The 20,257-nt window shown below is 41.1% G+C and overlaps 1 protein-coding gene across 6 annotated transcripts in view; it reads left to right on the forward strand.

The window, feature by feature from the left end:
• The first annotated feature begins 2,002 nt into the window (after window positions 1-2,002).
• Window positions 2,003-20,257, forward strand: part of LOC121078999 (ubiquinol-cytochrome-c reductase complex assembly factor 1) — a 55,138-nt gene continuing 36,883 nt past the window's right edge. The window contains exons 1-5 of one of the 6 annotated variants that reach the window (XM_040575787.1): window positions 2,003-2,087; window positions 5,628-5,732; window positions 7,293-7,397; window positions 11,307-11,411; window positions 14,359-14,431. In XM_040575787.1, coding sequence (XP_040431721.1) covers window positions 2,064-2,087; window positions 5,628-5,732; window positions 7,293-7,397; window positions 11,307-11,411; window positions 14,359-14,431 — 412 coding nt within the window. In that variant the 5' untranslated portion in view covers window positions 2,003-2,063. Of the gene's footprint in view, window positions 2,088-2,171; window positions 3,391-5,627; window positions 5,733-7,292; window positions 7,398-11,306; window positions 11,412-14,358; window positions 14,432-20,257 lie in introns of those variants that run through there. The other 5 variants (XM_040575790.1, XM_040575792.1, XM_040575786.1 and 2 more) reach the window with 5 other exon arrangements.

Raw genomic sequence — 20,257 nt, forward strand, 5'->3', positions numbered from 1 at the left:
ACTGCATCTATCTGAACGGATGCAGCATGTAGGACTGCATAACATGGCCCCAATCACTGGAGTAAAGAAGCAACCATTTCTGTGGTCACCAGGCTTTTGTCACCCCCAGTGTTCCAAAGAGCAGCAGAGAATGGTCTCTCCATCCTCCTTTTGCTTGTTTTCTGCACCCCACTTCTCTGCCTTTAGTACTGAACAGTCCCACACCTCTTCTTGGTCAAGCTTTGAAAATGACAAATACCAGCTATTTGGAGGATGCCTCTGCCTGCCCCCAAACTGAGTCTTCTTTCCTGTTCAGTCACCTGGTTGCCAGCACATGTAGGGGGCATTGTCAGCAGCACTGAATGAAAGAACACCAGCAGTTAAATGGGAACTTCACTGCTCTGCCACTGGGACTTCTTGGTGCTGTTTGAAAATGCTCGCCCAGGAGCAGCTCCACACTGAGGACTCACTATGACTGAGGTAAGACTCATGTGGTCATGGAGCTGCCCACCAAGCAGAGCTGAATGGTAGGAACTTGAGGACAACAAGGATTCTGTACGCAAAGAGGAGTAAGTTGCCAGTGCTTTGACCGAGGAAATCCCTGTAGAACTGAATTTAAAATTCAGATCCAGCAGCTGTTCTGTCTCCACAGTCCCTTCAGAGGCAGTCTGGTGTGCTGCTCTGTGCTTGAGATAGCTGTGTTCTGCTATATTGCCATGAAAAGGGATTAGTGCTACATGGAGAATGAAATAACAGAGAAAGGCAGAGGAATCTTAGGTTAAGACAATAATTTTCTGTTACTGAAACGTGTCAAAATCCTCCTATGCATCATTAGGTAAGACTGAACCAAACCTAGGTTGCTATCAAAAACTGTCATACTCAGTGTATTTCTCAGACACACAGCTCCTAGTTGGAAAGTGTCCACTGCTGTGGACAAACTGCTGCACACCGAGACTCCTCTGCCACTGATGGTAAGTCTTTTCTCTGTATAATTACATGGTGTAGGGATCCTGGAGCTTCACCACTTTCAGTGACTCTAGCTCCCTAATGGCAAAGAGGAGGCTTCAGAAATGGATATGCATTCTCCTCTTCCGCCTTCTCACACACACACAAGAAAAGCTGCTGTTATGAATGGCATTCAACATTGCTTTGAGTCTAATACACAGAGGACAGCTAAGCAAATGGCAGCAGAGCTAGCTCTGACCTTCCTCCCTAGAACTGGCAACAGGCAGAAGAACCAAATGAAATGGTGCACATCCCTGTGATCTACAGTCCCCTGCATCGTTCAACATCTGGCACTGCATCAGAACAACTTGTTCACTAAGCACAGTCAGATACAGTTAAGTTAGATGTATTTCAACATATAGCTGCAGTGAGTCCGAACACCTCAGAAAAACTGGCTGCGTGTGCAGGGATCTGGGATGCCTGTGGAAAGGAAGCCCAGGCAGGTGTCTCCATTGGCCCTGGGAGAGCTGACATTTCAGAATATAGGAAAGAATTCTAAGGACTACTGTGGAGTTTCTGAGCCATTAAAGCAGCTGCTACTGCCCTCTTGAGAAGCTGACATCCCAATAAATACGCCGGGAAAGAGGGGAGCAGAATGTTATAGCTCCCCAAGCCCTTTAAGCCAGCACTGCTGCTGAAAAGCGCAGCCTCCCTCTTCCCCAGCTGCTCTTGCTCACATCTGCACCAGCCTCCCTTGTACCAGCACTAACATTTGTGAGGTGATGCGGATGTGATCCAGAACGGGACTACCCTGGCGAAACAAGGCGGCTCGTTCTGTCCCACCGGGCCGGTGCCAAGCAGGGGCAGCGGGGGAGGCGCGCTGGGGGCAGGCGCGCTGGGGGCAGGCGGGATCGCTGCTGACACCACGGGGGGGAGGGGGGGGGGGGGGAAGGGGCTCGAGGTGCTCCGCCATGTTCTGCGGGAAGACACCCAGCAGATTCCCCCCCACCCCCACCCCCACCCCCATCCTCCTCCTCCTCCTCCTCCTCCTCCTCCTCCTCCTTCTTCCCCTCCCCGGCCGGAGGCGTCCCCGGGGCGGAAGGGACGGGGCTTCCCCGCCGGAAGCGGCGTGAAGGGCCATGGCGGCGCTGGTGCGGGCCGTGGTGAGTGGCAATGGCGGTGGGTGGCGGGCGGCGGCCGGGGCTGGCCCCCCCCCTCCACCCCCGCCGCCTTCCTTCCCGCCCCGCCCCTCCCTGAGGCATGGCGGCGCTGTGAGGGGGCTGAGCGGCCCCTGCGGCCCCGCGCGGCTCTGCCGCGTTCCGACCTTACCGGAGCGGGGCTGGTGCCTGCCTGCCTGCCGGCGGGGCTCGCCGCGGTGGCCGCGGGGTTGGTGCGCCCGGCGGCTCGCTGCTGCTCGCCTCGCAGCGCTCAAACCCGGGGCGAGGAGGGGGCCGGCAAGGGATGGGGAGGCTTCCTCTGGGTTTGTGCTTCCACAGGACCTGTGCAGGGCTTTCGCGTTCTGGGCTTGGGCTTTATATTTGAGGATTTATTTTTATTTTTTTTTCTCCGGTAGCTTTCCTGTTTCTTTGGACACGGTGTCTGTGCCCAGGGGGGTGAGGGTTCCCATTTCTGGAGATTCCTGTCTCACTTTGGAGGTGTTAGAAAGGTTCCAGTTTCCGTGTCAGGTGGAGGAGATTGGGTTCCTGTGAATGAGAGCGGATTACTAATCACTCAGCTCCTTTGTTTCTCATCCACGTGTGTATTTCTAGTCTATTGGCTTTTGAAGTGTCTGCAGCAGGTTACCAGATTTCAGCTTTGAGTTTGGAGGTTGGTGCCAGGATCTGATTCCCTGCCCCAATGCAGATACGGGCATAGCCAGCACTGCTAGCTGGAGACCAATGGTGGAGGAAAATGGAAAGCCCTTAATCAGAGAGCTTGTGAAATTAATCCACCTAATTTTTAGAACTGATGTCTCAGGGTGTGGTTTTGCAGGCATGGTGAGCCCTGCCCTTTCATCTGTCCAGCTGAAAGCAGCTGAGAGCAAACGTGCCTGAGAGGAACTGGAATGCAGTGAGCATGAGCTCCTGCCTTCCTTCTGCCATTGCTGTGCTCTGTCCTTACTCACATCTCTGTGCTGTTGCCTACCTCTTTGTGCCCCAGTGTTTTTCTTGACCCCTATGCTCTGAACGCCAAAGCAGCAGCAGAACTGGCAGAATATAAAGTTAGTTTTCTGCCGTAATAAGTTGAAGAGGCAATCACTAGCAAAAGTGGAGGGGGAAGCCAGGCGGAAGGGGAGCTGAGCGCTAGAGGAGCAGTGAGTCACCGGGGGTTCAGCTGTCTGAGGAGCTGTACCCCAGGGTGCTACTGGCAATGCCAGGCTGCGTGCACAGAGGGGGCAGGACTCATCTCCCAGGCCTCCCTAACCCTGGCTCTTCTCCCGGCTGCTTCTGGCATTCACATGGCAAAGTAAGTTGGTTCAGTTCTTCAGCCTAGCCAGAAGAATTTCTCTTTGGATGAGAGAAGATTTAGTTGGCTGCAATTTTTGTGGTCTGAAGAGCCTCATTTTGTGATTATGGGAGAAGCACTGGAGCATTAGTAAGGATGAGAGGATGCAGCTGGGAGGCTGGGGAGTTCTAACAGCAAGCAACGTGCTTCAGCTCAAGCTTTATAGTATCATGGCATTGCTGATCCATGGTGTTTCCTAGTATCTGCTTTTGCGTTAGGATTTAATAGTTTACTAATCAAATGAAAATAAGTCTTCATACTTTCAACACCTCTTCCTTGTATTGAAAATGGGAAAGGACAGTTTTGTTTTCCTCTGATCTTCAAGCCTCCTTAGGTGCTCATGGCGTATGTTATAGTCCTGATTATTGTCTGACTATTTCAGTTAATAGTGCTGTTATGATACAACTGTCTTTTACCTAAGAGATCCTGATGAATGTTTGTGTGCTACCTAAGGTTTTTCTAAAGGTTGCCAGGAGGATTTAGATGACCGTGGGTATTTTTTTTCATCTGAATCCTGACAAGACAGCTAGCTGCAGGAGGTGCTTATGCTGCCTGCAGACTATTGCTGAGAAATTTTGTTTGATTTATGCTTGGTACGTTTTTTTTCAGCCATTTTGTAAATAAAGAGTACTACTTGTAATTTAAATGGAAGGTGATGTTCTTCAGTGATATTAGCTTAGGAAAGATCCCTTAACTCTATGTTTCCCCCTTTCTGTTGCTCTGCCACTTCCTGCTTTTGCTTTTTTTCAAATCTCTTCTTATCACATCTTTAAGTTTATCACCTCTCGTTTTAACTGTGTGTATGCTTGTCTTGTGATGTCGTATGTCTCTGTCCAGTTTTGTTACAGGAGTGCTTTTCAACAGTTATAAACCCCAAAAGAGGTTTATAACTGGTTTAATGTTATAAGAGGTTTAAGCTTATTTAAGCTTAAAGATCTATTGCAATCAAAGTATGTTTTCTTATTACCAAGAATAAGCCTCAAAAGATCTGTTAGACACTATGGAGTCTTTTACTCAATCTTTATCAATTAAAAAAAAGGTGAATTTTCTTTCTGGCTTTTAGTGTTAGTTAAACTGTTTGTATCAGAGCACTGGATTGCCTCAAGAATTGTTTTGTGTTACTCAGCTGAAATGTCTTTTTGAATAGAAACGTATCAGCTTCATATCTGTCCTTGTTGGGTACTTAGGCTACAGAGAAAAAGCAGAAACTAAGTGATCTTCCATAGCTAGAGTAGAAGAGGAAAGGTGTAGTACTAAATAGTAAAGTTAGTGAGTACTAATCACATTTGCAAAGGAAACACATTTTTTCCCTCGCAGTTTGTAGAAACCCAAATCAATTCCCTCAATGGCTCAAGAGTGCGATGCTGGGGCAGCCTGAGGAAGCAGTGCGTTGCACCTGGCAAACAGCAAAGTCTCTGCAGGGAAGGGGGAACAGGGACTGGTTCTCTGTTTCTCCTAGCTTTTGGGCAATCTGCTGCTCTCATGGTTGCCTTTCACTGGCACCACTCAGCCAAGATTGGCCGTGTCCCCCCCACCTTGGTATTCGTATATATTGTTAAGATTTCCCTGCTGTGTCTTTCCTCAAAGCTAAATAGTCCCAACTCTCTCAGCTTTTCCTCACGTGTTGGGTGCTTAAATCCTTTAATCATCTTTTTGGCCTGTTAAAAAAAAAAAATAAAAAAGCTATCTTTAATAGAGAAAAGTCTGTTCTCTCTAATAATATATATCTTGTTTCCCGTATTAATGTAGAGCATTAAAAATAATTATATTTGCTGAAATTTATTGGGACAACATACACTTTTGAAATACTAGAATTATTAATAATGCTTCAGTAAGACAAAGATGCGTAAAAGCTGAGTACTGGTTGAGGGCTTTTTAAAGATCTCACTCAGTCAACTCAATATGTAAGTATCTGAATTTATTCTACTAGATATAAAAACTGTGGTGTAGTTTTATGATGTAGACAGCCCACCACTTCCTTTGACTAATCTGTTTCTCGTATCAAACTCAGGTTGCATTACTTTACTGTAAGGCAAGATTTTTTTTTTTGTAATCAGAATTTAGATTTCTGTCAAATGCAAGTTTGGAGCTTAATCCGAGGGTTGTTGTATAAATGAGTAAATCTGTGGAAGCAGGATGACAGTTAAACTGTTTTTGTATTAGGATCCTCTTCTTCATTGCTACTCTTTCTGTTCCAGAGCTGCCGGACTGGAGTAACTCAATGGATAGCAGTATGCAGTGGATTATTACAGACAGCCGTGGTCCAAGGCCAGTGTAGAAGGATGTTCCATGGTATTTTCCAGGTAGGATGTCGCAGTATATTAAAGTGTGTAAACACTGGGATGAGTTTGAATCTGGAATAGTTTTTCAGTAAAGAGGCTTCCAGAAGCGGTGTCTTCACTTCGCTGTGTATTGCTGAAATATCGAGGCAACTTAAAAGCTTTCTGCTGCTGAAGGAGTGAGCTCCCACTCTTTATCACACAGTTGTCTTTATTCAGAATACAGAAATCCGAATGTAGGTGTCATTTTTCCAAAGCAGCTATTTACAAACAAGTCACATTTGCAGATAATTGCCAGCATTTTATTTTATAGAACATTTTTCTGCTGTACAGTAGCCTTGGACTTTCTAGTATTGATGGTATGTTTACCTAGCACAGCACAACATTGAGGAATATTATTTCAGTGTGAAAGCACTGCTTTGCAATGTTACTTCCAGTTTTATACAAGCATACCTAGTATCAGATTGTGTCTATAGTAAATCAACAAGAGGATCGCTTAATAGCAGCCAATTATAGAGGTTAAAATGCATATATGGGAATGCAATACAAAATACGAATGGGAATAGATGCAGGTTATCTGAGCAGAAATAGGGTATGTCTCTGGGTGTTTCCTTCATGCATGCAAGGTAACCAGAGGAGATTAATCCTCTTTTCTCTTTTCCTGTATATTACAGCTGGTAGAGCCAGGACTTACAGAATTAGAAATTTCTAAGCTCTTTGGCTTTGATGTCTATCCTCAGATAAGACATTCCAGTCCTGGAAAAATCACTTTTGCTTTTGTGATGATAATAAAGCACCGGTCCACATAAAGTAGCATATAGCGTTGGGAGTAGTGAGGGAAATTAGCAGTTGTGAAGTTGACTGATAAAGTTAGACTTGACTCTGAGCCACATGTTAGGATTTAGAGGCTTCTGGGAATGGCTACACTGAACAAAACAGCATATTTGCTTTGTCTGAATTTATTCATAAATAGTTTGCTACTAACTTGGGCAAGCTGTGGAGATATGATAGATATGCTTTCCAGTGCAACGCTTCTTACTTAGAGATTCCACTCACTCCTGCATGATACGTTTTGTTATTATGCAGTAGCTGTGTAATGCAAATCATGTGCCATGTAGAGGTTACAGTGACAGCTATTACCCTGTAATTTGTTTTGCTCAAGTCTTGGCCATAAAGGCAGCTCAATGGACTATAAAGTTGTAGATAAAAATGCCATAAGCTCTGTTTCTCAGCAAGGCCAGGAAAAATAATTATTCTTTATTAAGGGGCAAAGAGTGTAGTTAAAAATAGTTTGTGAGCAAAATCAAAGCAGGTTAGCTGTGGTTTTTGAGAGTGGAGCGTTCTGCCGGTCCATTCCATTAGTACATTTTCAGAAAACTAGTAAATTCGTAAAGTGGAGCATTAAGCATGGGCAGCCATTTTATTTGTAGCAGTTATGATATAAATTTGTGCTTTTTGTTCTTCAGGATTATACCAAATTGGCTTGGAAGTGAAGTGAGGATAATTGGTGTAAAGTTAAGTATTTACTAGTCAATGGTCTCTTCAATTTTTCTTTTTCTTTTTTTGTTCTGTCATTTTTACTAGAGACAGGAGACTGGCCAGTTCCAACTGTCTAAAGCCTGTGGTGGATTTATTCAAGCCAATGGAACCATTAAACAGCTAAATAGAACATTTTACAATACGAATAAGGTTAGAAGAATTTTATGTTTTTATTGTCAGAGGGCACATTGTGTTGTACAGATACAGGTAATGAAATGCTTTTGAAAGCACGTAGGAGATGATTCATCTTTTACATGAAATATTTTAGTATAGCATTAACAATGGATCCAATAATTTGAAAAAAAAATGCTCTGTTGCTTTCCAGAAAATGAACTGCTAGTATAGGAGAGTCAAGTCACGGTTGCTTTTTTGGGAAATGAGCCCAATGAGGAAAGAAGCAAAGTTGAGTAGTTATTGGGATGGGGGTCGGTGGCAGATGTTCCCTTCTTACCTTCAAAGAAGGAAGAACAGAAGTTGTCCATACATATTAGAAGTGACAAGATGTTTCCAGATTCCTTATCTTGGGGATAGTGTGTAACAAACAGTTTTGCTATCTGCTTAACACTGACATTTGTCATGTAGTCTACTAATAATGACTAATTATTGTCATACTTTCTCTTGTTCTTCTGTACTGTTTTGTTAATTTGTGGTGTCCACATCTCTTACATTTATTGTCTTTTGTCTTAGAATAGAAGTTTTCCAGAGCATGAATTATTAGTTTAGCACTTAATCTAAGAGAGTCAGTGTTTCTCATTTAATAAATGTTCTGATCCTGCTCTTGCTATTTCAGTATGAAGAGAATGGCAAAATGGAATATAAGTAAGAAAAATGAGAGGACAGAGGGAAAAGGAAAGTTGACAGGGAACACCAATTTTTTTTGTATTTTATGTCAAAATTAAGAGGATGTATGTTATTGTACCTTATTGTGCCTTATATGTACAGATGTACCTTATTAACGTTTATAAATACGTTAAGGGCGAGTGTCAGGAGGATGGAGCCAGGCTCTTCTTGGTGGCACCCAATGGTAGGACAAGGAGCAATGGGTGTAAGTTGGAACATAGGAGGTTCTGCTTAAATATGAGAAGAAACTTCTTTGCGGTGAGGGTGACAGAGCACTGGAACAGGCTGCCCAGGGGGGTTGTGGAGTCTCCGTCTCTGGAGAGAAACCCACCTGGACGCGTTCCTGTGTGACCTGATCTAGGTGTTCCTGCTCCGGGAGGGGGATTGGACTTGATGATCTTTCATGGTCCTTCCAATCCCTAATATTCTGTGATTCTGTTTTGAGCACTGAATTTCAGGTATTGAGCAAGAAAGTCAGCCTGAGGCTTATGTGCCTTTCAGTGTTTTGATGAGCTAACTTTAATTTGAATGGGACTTCCAAAAGTTTTGTTTTCTGTGTTTGATTTTATATACACTTATATGACTTTTTAATTGCATTTGGCTGCAGTCATAGCATTGGCAAGATGAACTGCACGTCTCTGTCCATACATCAAACCAAGCATTCACTGCTTAAATCCCCTCTGTGTTTCCTGAGGTAGTCCAGTCAGACGTCTGAATGAAGTAAGCATCACGGCATTTCATAGTAAAAAGCCATTTTCCAGTCTTTTTTCCTTTCTTTTTTGGGGATGAGCTAACAGTTGAATCAAAATAATTTTGGCTTTTAACTTAACTTCCTCTGCATAATGAAAAGTCCATAGTGAGGGGGACTTCATAATGCATTTATAGACAAGAGGTGTGTAGTAAAATTAGTCTGTCTAGATTCACTAAGAGTTTAGTAGCGTTTTAATTCACCTGGAGAAGGTGGAAGTTGATTTAGTGAGTTCAGTGTGACAGTGGTTAGTCGGACTAAAGTTCTGTATTGAACGCATCCTATCATTGCCTGGCTGGAGGGGGGCTTATGAAGTTATCTTACGACATAAGGTTAGGTGTCATTTTTAGTGTAGAGAAGAGTATTGCGTGGAATAATCTTGAAGAACAGAGTACTAAAGCTTGGATTAAATCTTCATGTACACATTCATAAACTCGCTGCATCCATCATGTGTTGCAGATGCTGTTGTTTTGCATTGATGGCAGTGGACTTGGTGAACAGGTTTAGTAGCCATTAGGTTTAAAGGATCTGAGCTCCTGGACAGTGTGATGCTGTCTAACTAGGTGACTGATAGTAAAATGGCATTGAGCAAGTTTCTTTTTAGTTACCTGAATACTAGGCGTCATGGAGGTCAAGACGTTAATAGCCATCTGTGGATTGCAAATCATTTTATCTCGAATGCTAATGATAGTGTGTACTCTCTGGATATACATGGGGGTTGATTATGGCTCTAAGCTACATTTTTTGTAGCTTTGCAGTTAATTTTTATTGAAGTATAGCAACTTGTGCTGGATATGTGTCAGTATTTTAATATTTGATTATCATTCATACCATTTCAAAAACTAGTAGTGCTAGGAAAGCTATAGAGAATACAAAAAGAATAATGAGAAATCTGAAAAGCCTTCTATATGAGAAGAGGCTGTTTTAGGACTCATCTAAATCATGGTCTGATAACTGATGGACCTATACATAATACTGGTCTGTAAAATTCATAAAAGGTACTGAGAAAGGGCATAGGAAATGGCTGTTTGCGGCTTCTTGTAGTTAAATCGGAGGCTTCCAATGAAATCCCAAGGTTGGGTTTAAAAGAGTCTCAAGGGAATTGATTTTACATAATGAAGCTGTGAAAGTCATGTACCACAGTTCTGTGTATTATGGAGGTTAGATGGTTTTAAAAACTCTTCTGGAGTGCTGAATTTGTAGCTGCCAAGAATGAATGTGTGCATACATTTCCTAGAACAGGAGTGATTATTAAAAGCTAGGCAGATATACCACAGGAACCTGCAGTGTATGTGACTATTTCTCTGCCCTTTTAAGTGTCTCTTCCAAGCATCTGGAGCTGGTCCTTGTTGGAGATGGGGTACTTCTCTGAGTGGTCTGGCCATGTATGGGAGTTCTTATGTGGCTAAATTGCTTCCCTACTAAGAAAATTCTTTTCTTAGTATATTCACATCTTAGAAGGAAGTGCTTAAAGTGAAATTCCAGTGAGTTAAAGCAATTTAACGTTTCCTTGGTCATGGAAGTTTCTCAGATGATAATGGCTCTCAGCTGCATTTCTCACGTATATGTATGAGATACATTTGCAGTAGATTTTGGTTAGAATGGTTAAAAGTAATTTATTTATAACATAATATCTATACTGCATACTTCATTGATTAGAAATTATTTGCTGGAGTACAAATGATAATTCCTGTTGGCTGATTAGTACTGCTAGGATGTTTTAGCCAGAATGCCACAAAGATTTCTTATCAGCCTAGTGCTGTATAGTTAATCTGGAGGAAAATGTTTATCTTCGTGCTTGCAAACACTGCAAATCAGTGAAGAATAAATTACTCCTCTGATGTAGATTTTCCACGAGTAAAACTGAGAAAAACTGCAATGGGAATAAGAATTTGGAGGAGCTTTCTAGTAAGATTTCTGTAAGCTTTTCAGTGTCTTCATGTATCTTCATTAATTTTAAGATGGAGCTGATCGCTTTTTATCATACGTAATTACTCTAGAATGCAATATGACAGTGAGAGTAAGACAGGATGTGAAAGGGCCAACTGTTTGTTTACTATCTGTTTACTATCCATTTACTGTCAATTTACTATTTGTTATTTACTATGTGTTTGTGATTTGTTTGCTTGTTTTATCTGCCTGAGTAAAGGACAGTCATCCAGAAAAAATATGGTAATTTAGAGTAAGAGCAATATTTCAGAAAGCAGACTTCTGTACAGTCTGAGCCTGAGCTCCCAGTGGGATGCTCTTATTGGAACAGACATATAATGCTTGCATTTATATACAGAAGAATGTCAAGGAAGAGGCAGTATACTGTTTTGCAGTTAAAACCTAAATATGTATTTGTTTTGTTGAGCAGAGAAAGTAAACAGAAAATCTGAAGTTCTCTGTTAAACTTCTAGCTTGTCAAACTAAAATAGTCAGATCCAATTGCTGAGACTGATGTATATGGTAATCTTTCTATTTTACAGCATCTTTCTGCAAAAGATTCCTTGCAGACAGAAGAGAAAGTGGGTCCTTTCACAAGGATAATAGAAGCAATGGGTTTCACAGGACCTCTGAAGTATAGCAGATGGGTAAAGCATTTATTTAGTATCTTGGTTAATACTTTCAGCTTTCTTAAAAAGCAAAAACAAAGAAAAGCAGAAAAACTCACAACAATTTTTTCTTGCAATAGGAACAATATTTATATGGAACAATTCTAATTATTACCCAAGTATATCATTGTTTTGTAATGTGGGGGATATAATAATATAAGCTGGAACCTGCTTCGGTCTGTGTTGTCATCTTTGACCTAAGTAGGAACATTGCATTTGCTTTGTAGAGTCTTTAAGCCTTCTTGAATTTCTTCAGATAGCCTATTTTCCTCTTTGTTTGTGCACCAAAGAACACAATAACCACCTTACTATCTTAAAAGTCAGTCCAACATCTGCACAGACCAGCATCTTGTCTCTGGTAATGACCAGTACCAGTTATCTAGAAAGAATTTAGTTACAGTAAAAGCATATAATGATACTTTTCTCATGTACTTCTCCAGCTTACAGCAATTGCCTGTTTCAGGATTTCTTGAACGAGAGTAGGCATTTTTCTGTAGTACTATTGATGAATTTTTATTCCATAAATCTATGCAGTTGCACTTTGAGCTCTTGTAAGCTTATAACATCCACAGCATTCTATATCAAGGAGTTCCATAGCTTAAGTATCTGCTGTGGGAAGAGGTACAGTTGTTTTCAATTGATGTTTTTTAATTTTGTCGTTTTTTTAAAAAAAAAAAAAGGTGATTATTCTTTCCTTGGGGTGTATGTTAACTTTTTCCCTTTCACTTGTGGCTTTATAATCTTATATATGCCATGTTAGCTGAACTTTTTGCTGAACTGAAGAGACCTTTTTCTTGACCTTTCTCTTTCTGTTATTGAAACAAGTTTCATGTGTTGATTTTCGTTGGCCTTCTTTGCATCTTCCCTTGTTCTGTGTTTCTGTGACAGGAGGGTCTCTGAAATGGACAGTAGTGAGATGTTACTGCTGTTTCAGTAGTGGCTGCCTAAGGCAGAGTCACAAATAGGTCCTTCTCTTCGGTGTTTGTAAAATAGTCCTTTTATGAAGCAGTTGTTAACAGTGACTAAATGAGAGCAGTTCTGTAGGGGACCTTCAGTTCCTTCTGCACAATGGAAAAAGATGGATGCAATTCCGAATTTTGCTGTGAACCGGGACACAGGAAAAGGTGACATGACTGGGAAGGGCTGAGCCCAACTGTGCAGATGTTAAAAACTTAGAAGGTGCTTTGAATATCTGCAAGGCAGAATGGACTTCCTCTGAGACTGATCTGAAACTGTTGCTTATTGCATCTTGCCCCTCAGAAATAAAATATAAAGAAAAGATAACTGGCAGTTAAGGGGGTGAGGTATTTTGCTTGAAAACCAGTTGCTTATATCATATGGTGATAAACATCATGAGAGGGTAGTTTCTCTCCCATGTGTTTGTGTACATATTGTTGTAATAAAGATTCTTGTTAGCTGCAAGTGTTGATTTAGAGCTCTCCTTAATTGCTACTCTTTACTGCCTGCTTTTGGCTAGGGAACTTGGGTTTGGAGAGAGTTATTTTGTGGTTAGGGCCCAGGAGACCTGAGTTCATTTTTGGCCTTGCCAGTGCTCTCTATGAGATCTTAGGGAAGTTTTCTTAATATTTCTGTTTTTTTTTTTCTTCTCCCTTCCCCCTTACCTCTTCTACACACCAAAACCTCCATGATTAAATTTCACCAGTTTCTCCTGTGTTACTTGCCTTATTTAAGGGCTGGATTGCAGGAACTGTTCTTTACAGTATGTTTTTAATGTCTAATAACGCTTAGTCTGGAGCAGTGACTTTCACAGGGGAGATCTCTACTCCCAGGCCAGGCAGTGTTTTTTTTTTTAAATGGAAACCTTCAGAACTCCGGTAAATGGTGTAAATTATTTTACTGCAAGAATTTTAGACGTATACTCAATTGTTGAGAAAGCTTCTAATCCTTTGTTTTTGACAGAACCCTGTGATTACTGAATAAAAATTAATGGCCTCTGTGTTTCCACAGCAGATCAATTGTAACTTTCCTATCTTTCCTTTGGGTGGAGGAGCCAAAAGAAATAATACTTCAGTAGTTTGAAGGGCCAGTTGATAGGCGTAGAGTGCTCATCTATAATATATTGATCACCAAGACAATCCCTAGTAGATACCAATAAAAAGAAAAAAAAAAAAACAAACAACAAAACACAATGCTGATCCCTGGCTTAGGCAAGTATGGGAGTAGGCTCTGGAATTTTCAAGTTTTTTTATTTTTTTATTTTTCTCCTCCCATGATGTTGGTAGACAGGAATAGCTGGCAGTTATTCTCTTTCAGAACTTTGTTGTCTGTTATTGTGCTTTTTGAAGCTTCAGCACGTCTGTCTTGGTTATAGATGATGCACTGACATTTTTTTTGTGGTGGAATAGCAAGCCATGAACAAAATTAAAAAAAAAAAAGTTCTGAAGCACCTGAAATATACCTCACATCATTCATCACACAGGATTGCTTTCTTGCTTTTGAAGCTTTGTTGGTCAATTCTCATTTTTGTGGGGAAAAACGAGATATTTTTAGTACATTTGGTATATCACTACTTAAAAAATAAAACATACAGAACACTTGTGTATACATCAACAGGTAAAAATACTGGATGAATCTAGGAGTTGTGCATTGGAATCTTTGGAGCTTCTGTAGGGAAAGCTATTTCATTTATTTTTCTGCAATGCTAGTTTTATACTAAACTAGATTTGGAAGGGTATTCAAGCAGCCACTTAGCCATTTTTTTGCCTCGAGGCAAGATGAATTATAGTTGTGTAGTTCCTGGGAGATAATAATTTATTGTGCTCTTGAAAATCTCAGCTGATTGTGATTCTCAAAAGAAGTCTTTTCAGAAGAATACAGCATATGTATTTAATAAAAACAGTAGTGTTCTTATGATGAATGCTTGTATTCATCATGTAATCAAGTATTGTCTTTTCTTTTTCTTTAGAAAATTAAGGTAGCAGCTTTGCGCATGTACACATGCTGTGTGGAGAAAACTGACTATGAGGAATTCTTTAACAGTAAGTTGTGTATTTGAAGATGCTAGAATTTGGATCATAACCCTGGTGAGAGGAGAACTGATGAAAAATAATTAGATATATTTATGTCTATAAATAAGACAACAGTAAGACTTGCCATATGCTAACAGTGCACAGCCAACTGGAAGCTGACTATGCTACGTTATTACTTTAAGCTCTGAAGGGGCAAAGGGTCAAGGGCATGCTCTGGCTTCTGGAATTGTTACATTTTGTCCCCTGCAATGGAGAATAAGAACATGGTGGGATAGGTAAAACCAGAATATCCTGGAATTTGAAGGACGTTGCCTTTTCTATTACGAAGGGTGGGATAAGCTAAGAATCCAAATGTCTCTTTTTTACCCTGGTCTGATGGTCTCTGTCTTACCCAGTCCCGTGACTAGTGAGAAAGTCCGGTGTAACCAGGATACAGGTAGGAGAGAACCATCCCCCTCCACTGATGCACAGCTTTTTTTAACGATACAGGATCAGTTAGATTTCAGGGTCCTACTTGTCTCTCTTCCTTGTATCTGGTTAAGTCAGGACACATCTCCTGACTAGTTGGTGTGACTAGAACCAAGACACGCAAGTCCCTCCTTTAAGTATATAAGAATTTTAGCTTGAATTGTGATGACTCTTCCTTGTTGCACAGTTTTGTTTTTTTTTTAGCTATCAGTGAAAAAATCTGTTGCCGCTTTTGTTAGTATCAAATACAGATTGGTGAATGGGGAGATCTATGATTCATTTAAGTAAATTTCAAATAATTATTCTTATATGAATTATTTCCTATGTCAGTGTGATTATGGTTGTACTAGGTGACCTTAGAGGTCTTTTCGAATCTTAATGATTCTATGATTCAGCTGATATTAAACTTGCTGCCTAGACCTGACACGTTAGCTGGCTTCCTGATCTACCAAATGCTTTCTTAAGGCTTTAACAACGTACTGGCATAGGTGGGAGCTGCTGCTGTTTCCTCAAGAGATCAGCTGAAGGTGCATCTTTGTGTTTTCATCTAGTGCAGAACTTACTGAGGGTGGTTTGGCACATGGTATTGCTGCTGCAAGATTTTCCAATGGTTTTCAAAAGGTTTTCCAAAACTGTGATGTGGTTTCAGTGGTTGTAGGGAGAACTCTATAAGCAGTAGGATTCATCACTGATGATCAAAAAATTAGAACCTCATCTTTTCTGCACACACACCTCTCCCCAGCTGTGTGTCCTCTCAGACTTTCTCAGCTAAATAGTCTTGTCATACGTACCTCTCAGATATAAGTTTTGCTATTTTTAGCTGTTGTTTCACTATCTCTGTTTAACAGATTAATTGTAAAAAGATTTATAAATGTTGCCCTAGATTAAAGGATTTTCAAAACCTGTCTAGGAAAGAGGTATTGTGGTTTTTGTTTGCTACAGATTTTCTGTCTCTGTACTGGGCAAAATGACTTCAATTGTATTCTTGGTACTGTCTTACCATTTTAAAGAGAAGAATTCCCAGAGCTCCTCCTCTCTTCAAGCATATCACAAACAGCAGGTGGTCTTTCCCTCCTTTTTCTCCAGAATGTCATAGTTGTTCCTTTTGTCTTTTTGCTCTACAGTACAACTTGCAACCAGTCAAGTTCTAAATTTACACCCAGGGAAATCTCTGCTTGCATTCATATGAGACCTTTTTAATGTAAGGAAATAGTTCTGTTGACACTGACTGTATGATGTACCTGTTGGGGTAAGAATGCCTGTGATGTTGGTGTCTGTGATGGTTGTTCCAAAGAAACCATTAATATCTAATATAGACAGATGTAAGAGGTTTCTGTTACTTCTATCTCCTGCAGCTGTTTGGGGAATTGGCTCTAAAACCTAATAGGCATGTGATCTGTGTTTAGAAATTAATTCCCCTAAAAGATAGACTGGATGGTGGACAGGAACCTTTTACAATGTTTTTGTTTATTTTTTAACCAATGAAGAGCTTTAGGTTGTAGTTCCATGGGCAGATGAGTTGAAAGAGTGGCCAAAAGGAAAAGGCTCACTTCTCCATCTTCCTTTCTCTGCTCTGCATAGGCTTTCTGCCTGTGTTCTAGTCTGTTCAATTACCATGTCCTCTGATGAAGTGTTTAGGTCATTGAAAGGAACTAGCCTGTTTTTTTGCTGCCTTCCTGTTTTGCTGTGTTAGTGAATTAGTGACACACAGAAGGGACTGATGGCCAGAAGCTGTGGCATAAAATAGGTGGTGAGGAGTATGTGATTCAGAGATGGGAACATGGCATACAAGATATCCAACTTAGTTCAAGTCGTCCTGTTTTAATCAAACTATATCAGTTAGGAACAGGTTTTTCCTTTTTGAGTTGGTCCTTTTACAAGTAAAGGGGGCAACACCTAAGCCAGAACTACGGCTTATTCTCAAAAGAACAGTCTGGGGGACTAGTAGGAACAGGAAGCAGCTACCTCTTAGCTCTGTCTCTTGGTGATGTAGCAAACACAGGTGTGCCTGAGACCATGCTGATGTGGGTGCTGCATACCCACACGATGAACTGCACTGCTCAAGACCCCTGTGAATGGTAATGCTGCTGCGTGGGACTCAGATCAGGTCTGCCTGCACTAAAGCTGACTGTATGCAGACCTAGTGGTGTGGTTATGTTTTGCTGCCCCCAGCACTTCTGGCTGTAGTTGCATGGTTGAGATATCCAAGTGAACTGAACAGTCAGCTCAGGTCTCTGGAGATCTTATTAGCTTTTTCTCTGTAGTTTGTGAAAGCTGTTAACCTACTGAGCTGGCCTTGAAAACAGTACACCCATGCATGTGTAAAACCATTTGCGGGCTGATTAACCCTGTGTGATCAGAACTGGTTTGTCACAGAGTTGTCTTCAGTGTTTCTGGATCTGCTTTTGTGATGTGGTTACCTCATGGTTTGAATAATAACTGTGGTGTGACCTTGTGGAACTCATACTGGTATGTAGATTTTGTGAGGTGGTTCTCTGACAGGTGACTTAGGTTGGCTGGATTTCATAGTGTCGAGGACTAGAACAATGACACAAAATGCATGCTTTATAGGCTATCTCACTGTCTCGGTGCGTTTCTGCTGATACCTTGTGCATTTTTCTGAGAGATTCTCTAATGCATTATGAGCACCGTCTACTGCCTTTCTCTCCATTGTGCTGTGGAACAGCAGTTCCCAAAACACTATGGATACAAGGTACATGAAGCTTCTGTAGCATATAAAGGAGGTGTTCTAACTGAGGGTCTCCAGTATTATACTGAAGTTAACTTTAGTATGTGTGCCATTCTGCTCTCTTGTTGTCCATGGATGATTATAAAGTAAAATTTTGGGAACTCTGCTTTAGGGCTGACATCCCAAATATCTGCTACACTGTGTTGCTTATATGGAAAGTGAGGCTGTTTTAGGATTTCAGCTGTCCTTCGTATAAAGGAGAACAGAGAAGTAGTAGAGGGAATAGTAAGATTACTGGTGCAAAACTTTCTGTGCATAAAGCTTGTAGAGTTTGTGTAGTTCTAACAATGTAGGAAGTCGCTATTTGTGAGGAGAACACCTCATGCTTACCCTTATATTTGAAAGACCAGAAGAGCTTTTAATATCAGGTAGGTGATACTGAGAGCTGAGTTGGAGTTTGATGAGCATGGAGTGTAGGGTTACCTTGAATTTATCTTCATCTGTTAATAGTGTTAACTGCCCCGTTGTTATGCAGCTGCAGTAACAAAGAGCTGGCCCTATTTCAGATAGTTCTTAGTAGGGTCTACCAAGAAGCACAAAAGAGATGGTGTTTACCTACAGTGCTTTGGATTCTTCTGGCTTCCGAAGCCCATCAGGCATCCTATTGGCACCTGCTGCTGTCTCAGTCATGCTCTGAGTGGAACGCTGATGTAGTGCACCTATTTTTTTTTTCAGGGTGTGGGGATGCTATCCAATTGTGTTCCTCCTAAAATTGTGATAGTTGCAGAGATGATCTATCATGAAAAATTCTACATTCAAGTTTGCTTCCCCTACCTGATGAATTTTAAGTGCAGAATATGACTGGAGAAAGAGGTATGTCCTCATAATCATGGGCATTCATGTCTCTTACGTGCACAGGTGTGAACAGGAGGTATTCTGTAGGCAGAATAGATTTATTCCCTAGCTGATACTATCACAGTAATTTCATAGGTAATTATACTTTGTGATATTTTTTTCTGCATCTAACTATGTTCTGAAGGGAATAATTTTCTGTTGAATTATAGGATGCATATTTCTGCCATGTTAGTTTCCTGGAATGAGGTCTTTCAAAACCCCAAATTTTATAAGTACCTTCTTTTAAAAAAGCTGATAACTAAGGGGAAGCTTGTTGCTTTAAAGAAACCATCCCTCCTTTAAGTTTAGGATGCAGTCAGTCTTAATATTGAAGTTAAAAAAATGAATTATGAAAATAGAAGTGCAACACTTGGAAAGCTAGTGGAAAAAATTCTTCCCTCATGGTTATTGAATAGGTGTTTACAAACTCTCAGTATTTCCAGTAGTGGAGGTGTGAGCTTTGCTTTCCAATGAAGAGTTAATTTTTGTGGTAGGAGACCGGTAAGTGGAAATTGATTTCAGAAACCTCTCTCTTTTGAACTAAGTGTTTCACTCTGTGTCTTACCTGTGGAACCCTCATTTAATGAAATGGTTTGATTAATGCAAGTGTTATGTACTCTCTCTCTGATTAGAGATGCCTTAGCATGTCTTTATGTCAAAGTAGTCATTTCTAGGCTCTTGAACTATTCCTAATAGGAATGAGACAGCCAGAAAGGGAGAAGGGTGAGGAAAACCTCTGTTTAATCTCCAAACGTAGACTGCTAGCGTCTTTATACCCTCTTAGAGGTGGTGTGGGTGATAAATGGGCATTGGTGCTGAAGTTTGACACCTCCTATGCCCTGGTGGAGTTATCTCTTTGAGGAGGGAGCAATAGTGATTGTTTGTTGTGGTGGATGCCTGACCGTGGTTGGTATGTAAAAAGAAAGAGGCTGTAAAAATATTGCTTCATCCAGGTGAGCCTCCTTGGTAGTACTTGAGAGCCAGGAAGTATAGGAGTTGGGAAAGAATACATTCCAGTACAGAAGAAGATAAGGCTGGCTTCCTCGGGGCATATCTGACAGGAGAGTCTGTTTTTGAATACTCTGGCCTTCTTAAAACTAGATTTGAATAGTTCAGAAGACAAGGTGAAGTGCTTGGTAGGCGAAGGCGGCTGTGTTGAATCCTTCTCATGAGGTACTGCTGTTTAAAAACTTCTTCAGAAGACAGATGTAGAAATAGCTTCCCACAAGGAAGCTTTAAGATTGAGAGGAGCTGAAGGACTTAATGTACACATAACCCATAGGTCCATGCTTTTCAAACACGAGGAAGAGGAGTATGTTGTGGCCTATAGACTACGTTTCCGGCCCCACAGCCTCGTGACATTGTACAAATTCAGAGTGTGAACATGCCTGTGGAAACCTCTATAGCCCAGTGGCTATTGTAGAAGAACTGAGTATGGAAGTTGTTTCTGTGGTTGGTTGTTTTTAATAATCCTAATGGCTAGAAGCAAGGTATGCCCCAGAGTGTAGTGGGTTCTGCAGCCATGTAGCAAGTCATGACAGCTGAGTCAGAGCTAGCATGGTGTCCTGCCTCCAGTAGGAGGCAACAGCACTTGATAAAGGAGGAGTGTAAGAATTGAGCAAAGCATCCATTGTTACTACCTTGTTATTCTCTACTGCTTTGGGACGTTAGAAGCCACATATTTTTCTTCTTAACTCTCCATTACGGATTTTTTTTCTAATGTAAATTTTATCTGAGTTCTACACATATGAAATCTTTTGGAATCTGCAGTGTCCCGTGACTGC

Source organism: Cygnus olor, chromosome 16 (genome assembly GCF_009769625.2).
Source record: "Cygnus olor isolate bCygOlo1 chromosome 16, bCygOlo1.pri.v2, whole genome shotgun sequence".
Lineage (NCBI taxonomy): Eukaryota > Metazoa > Chordata > Aves > Anseriformes > Anatidae > Cygnus > Cygnus olor.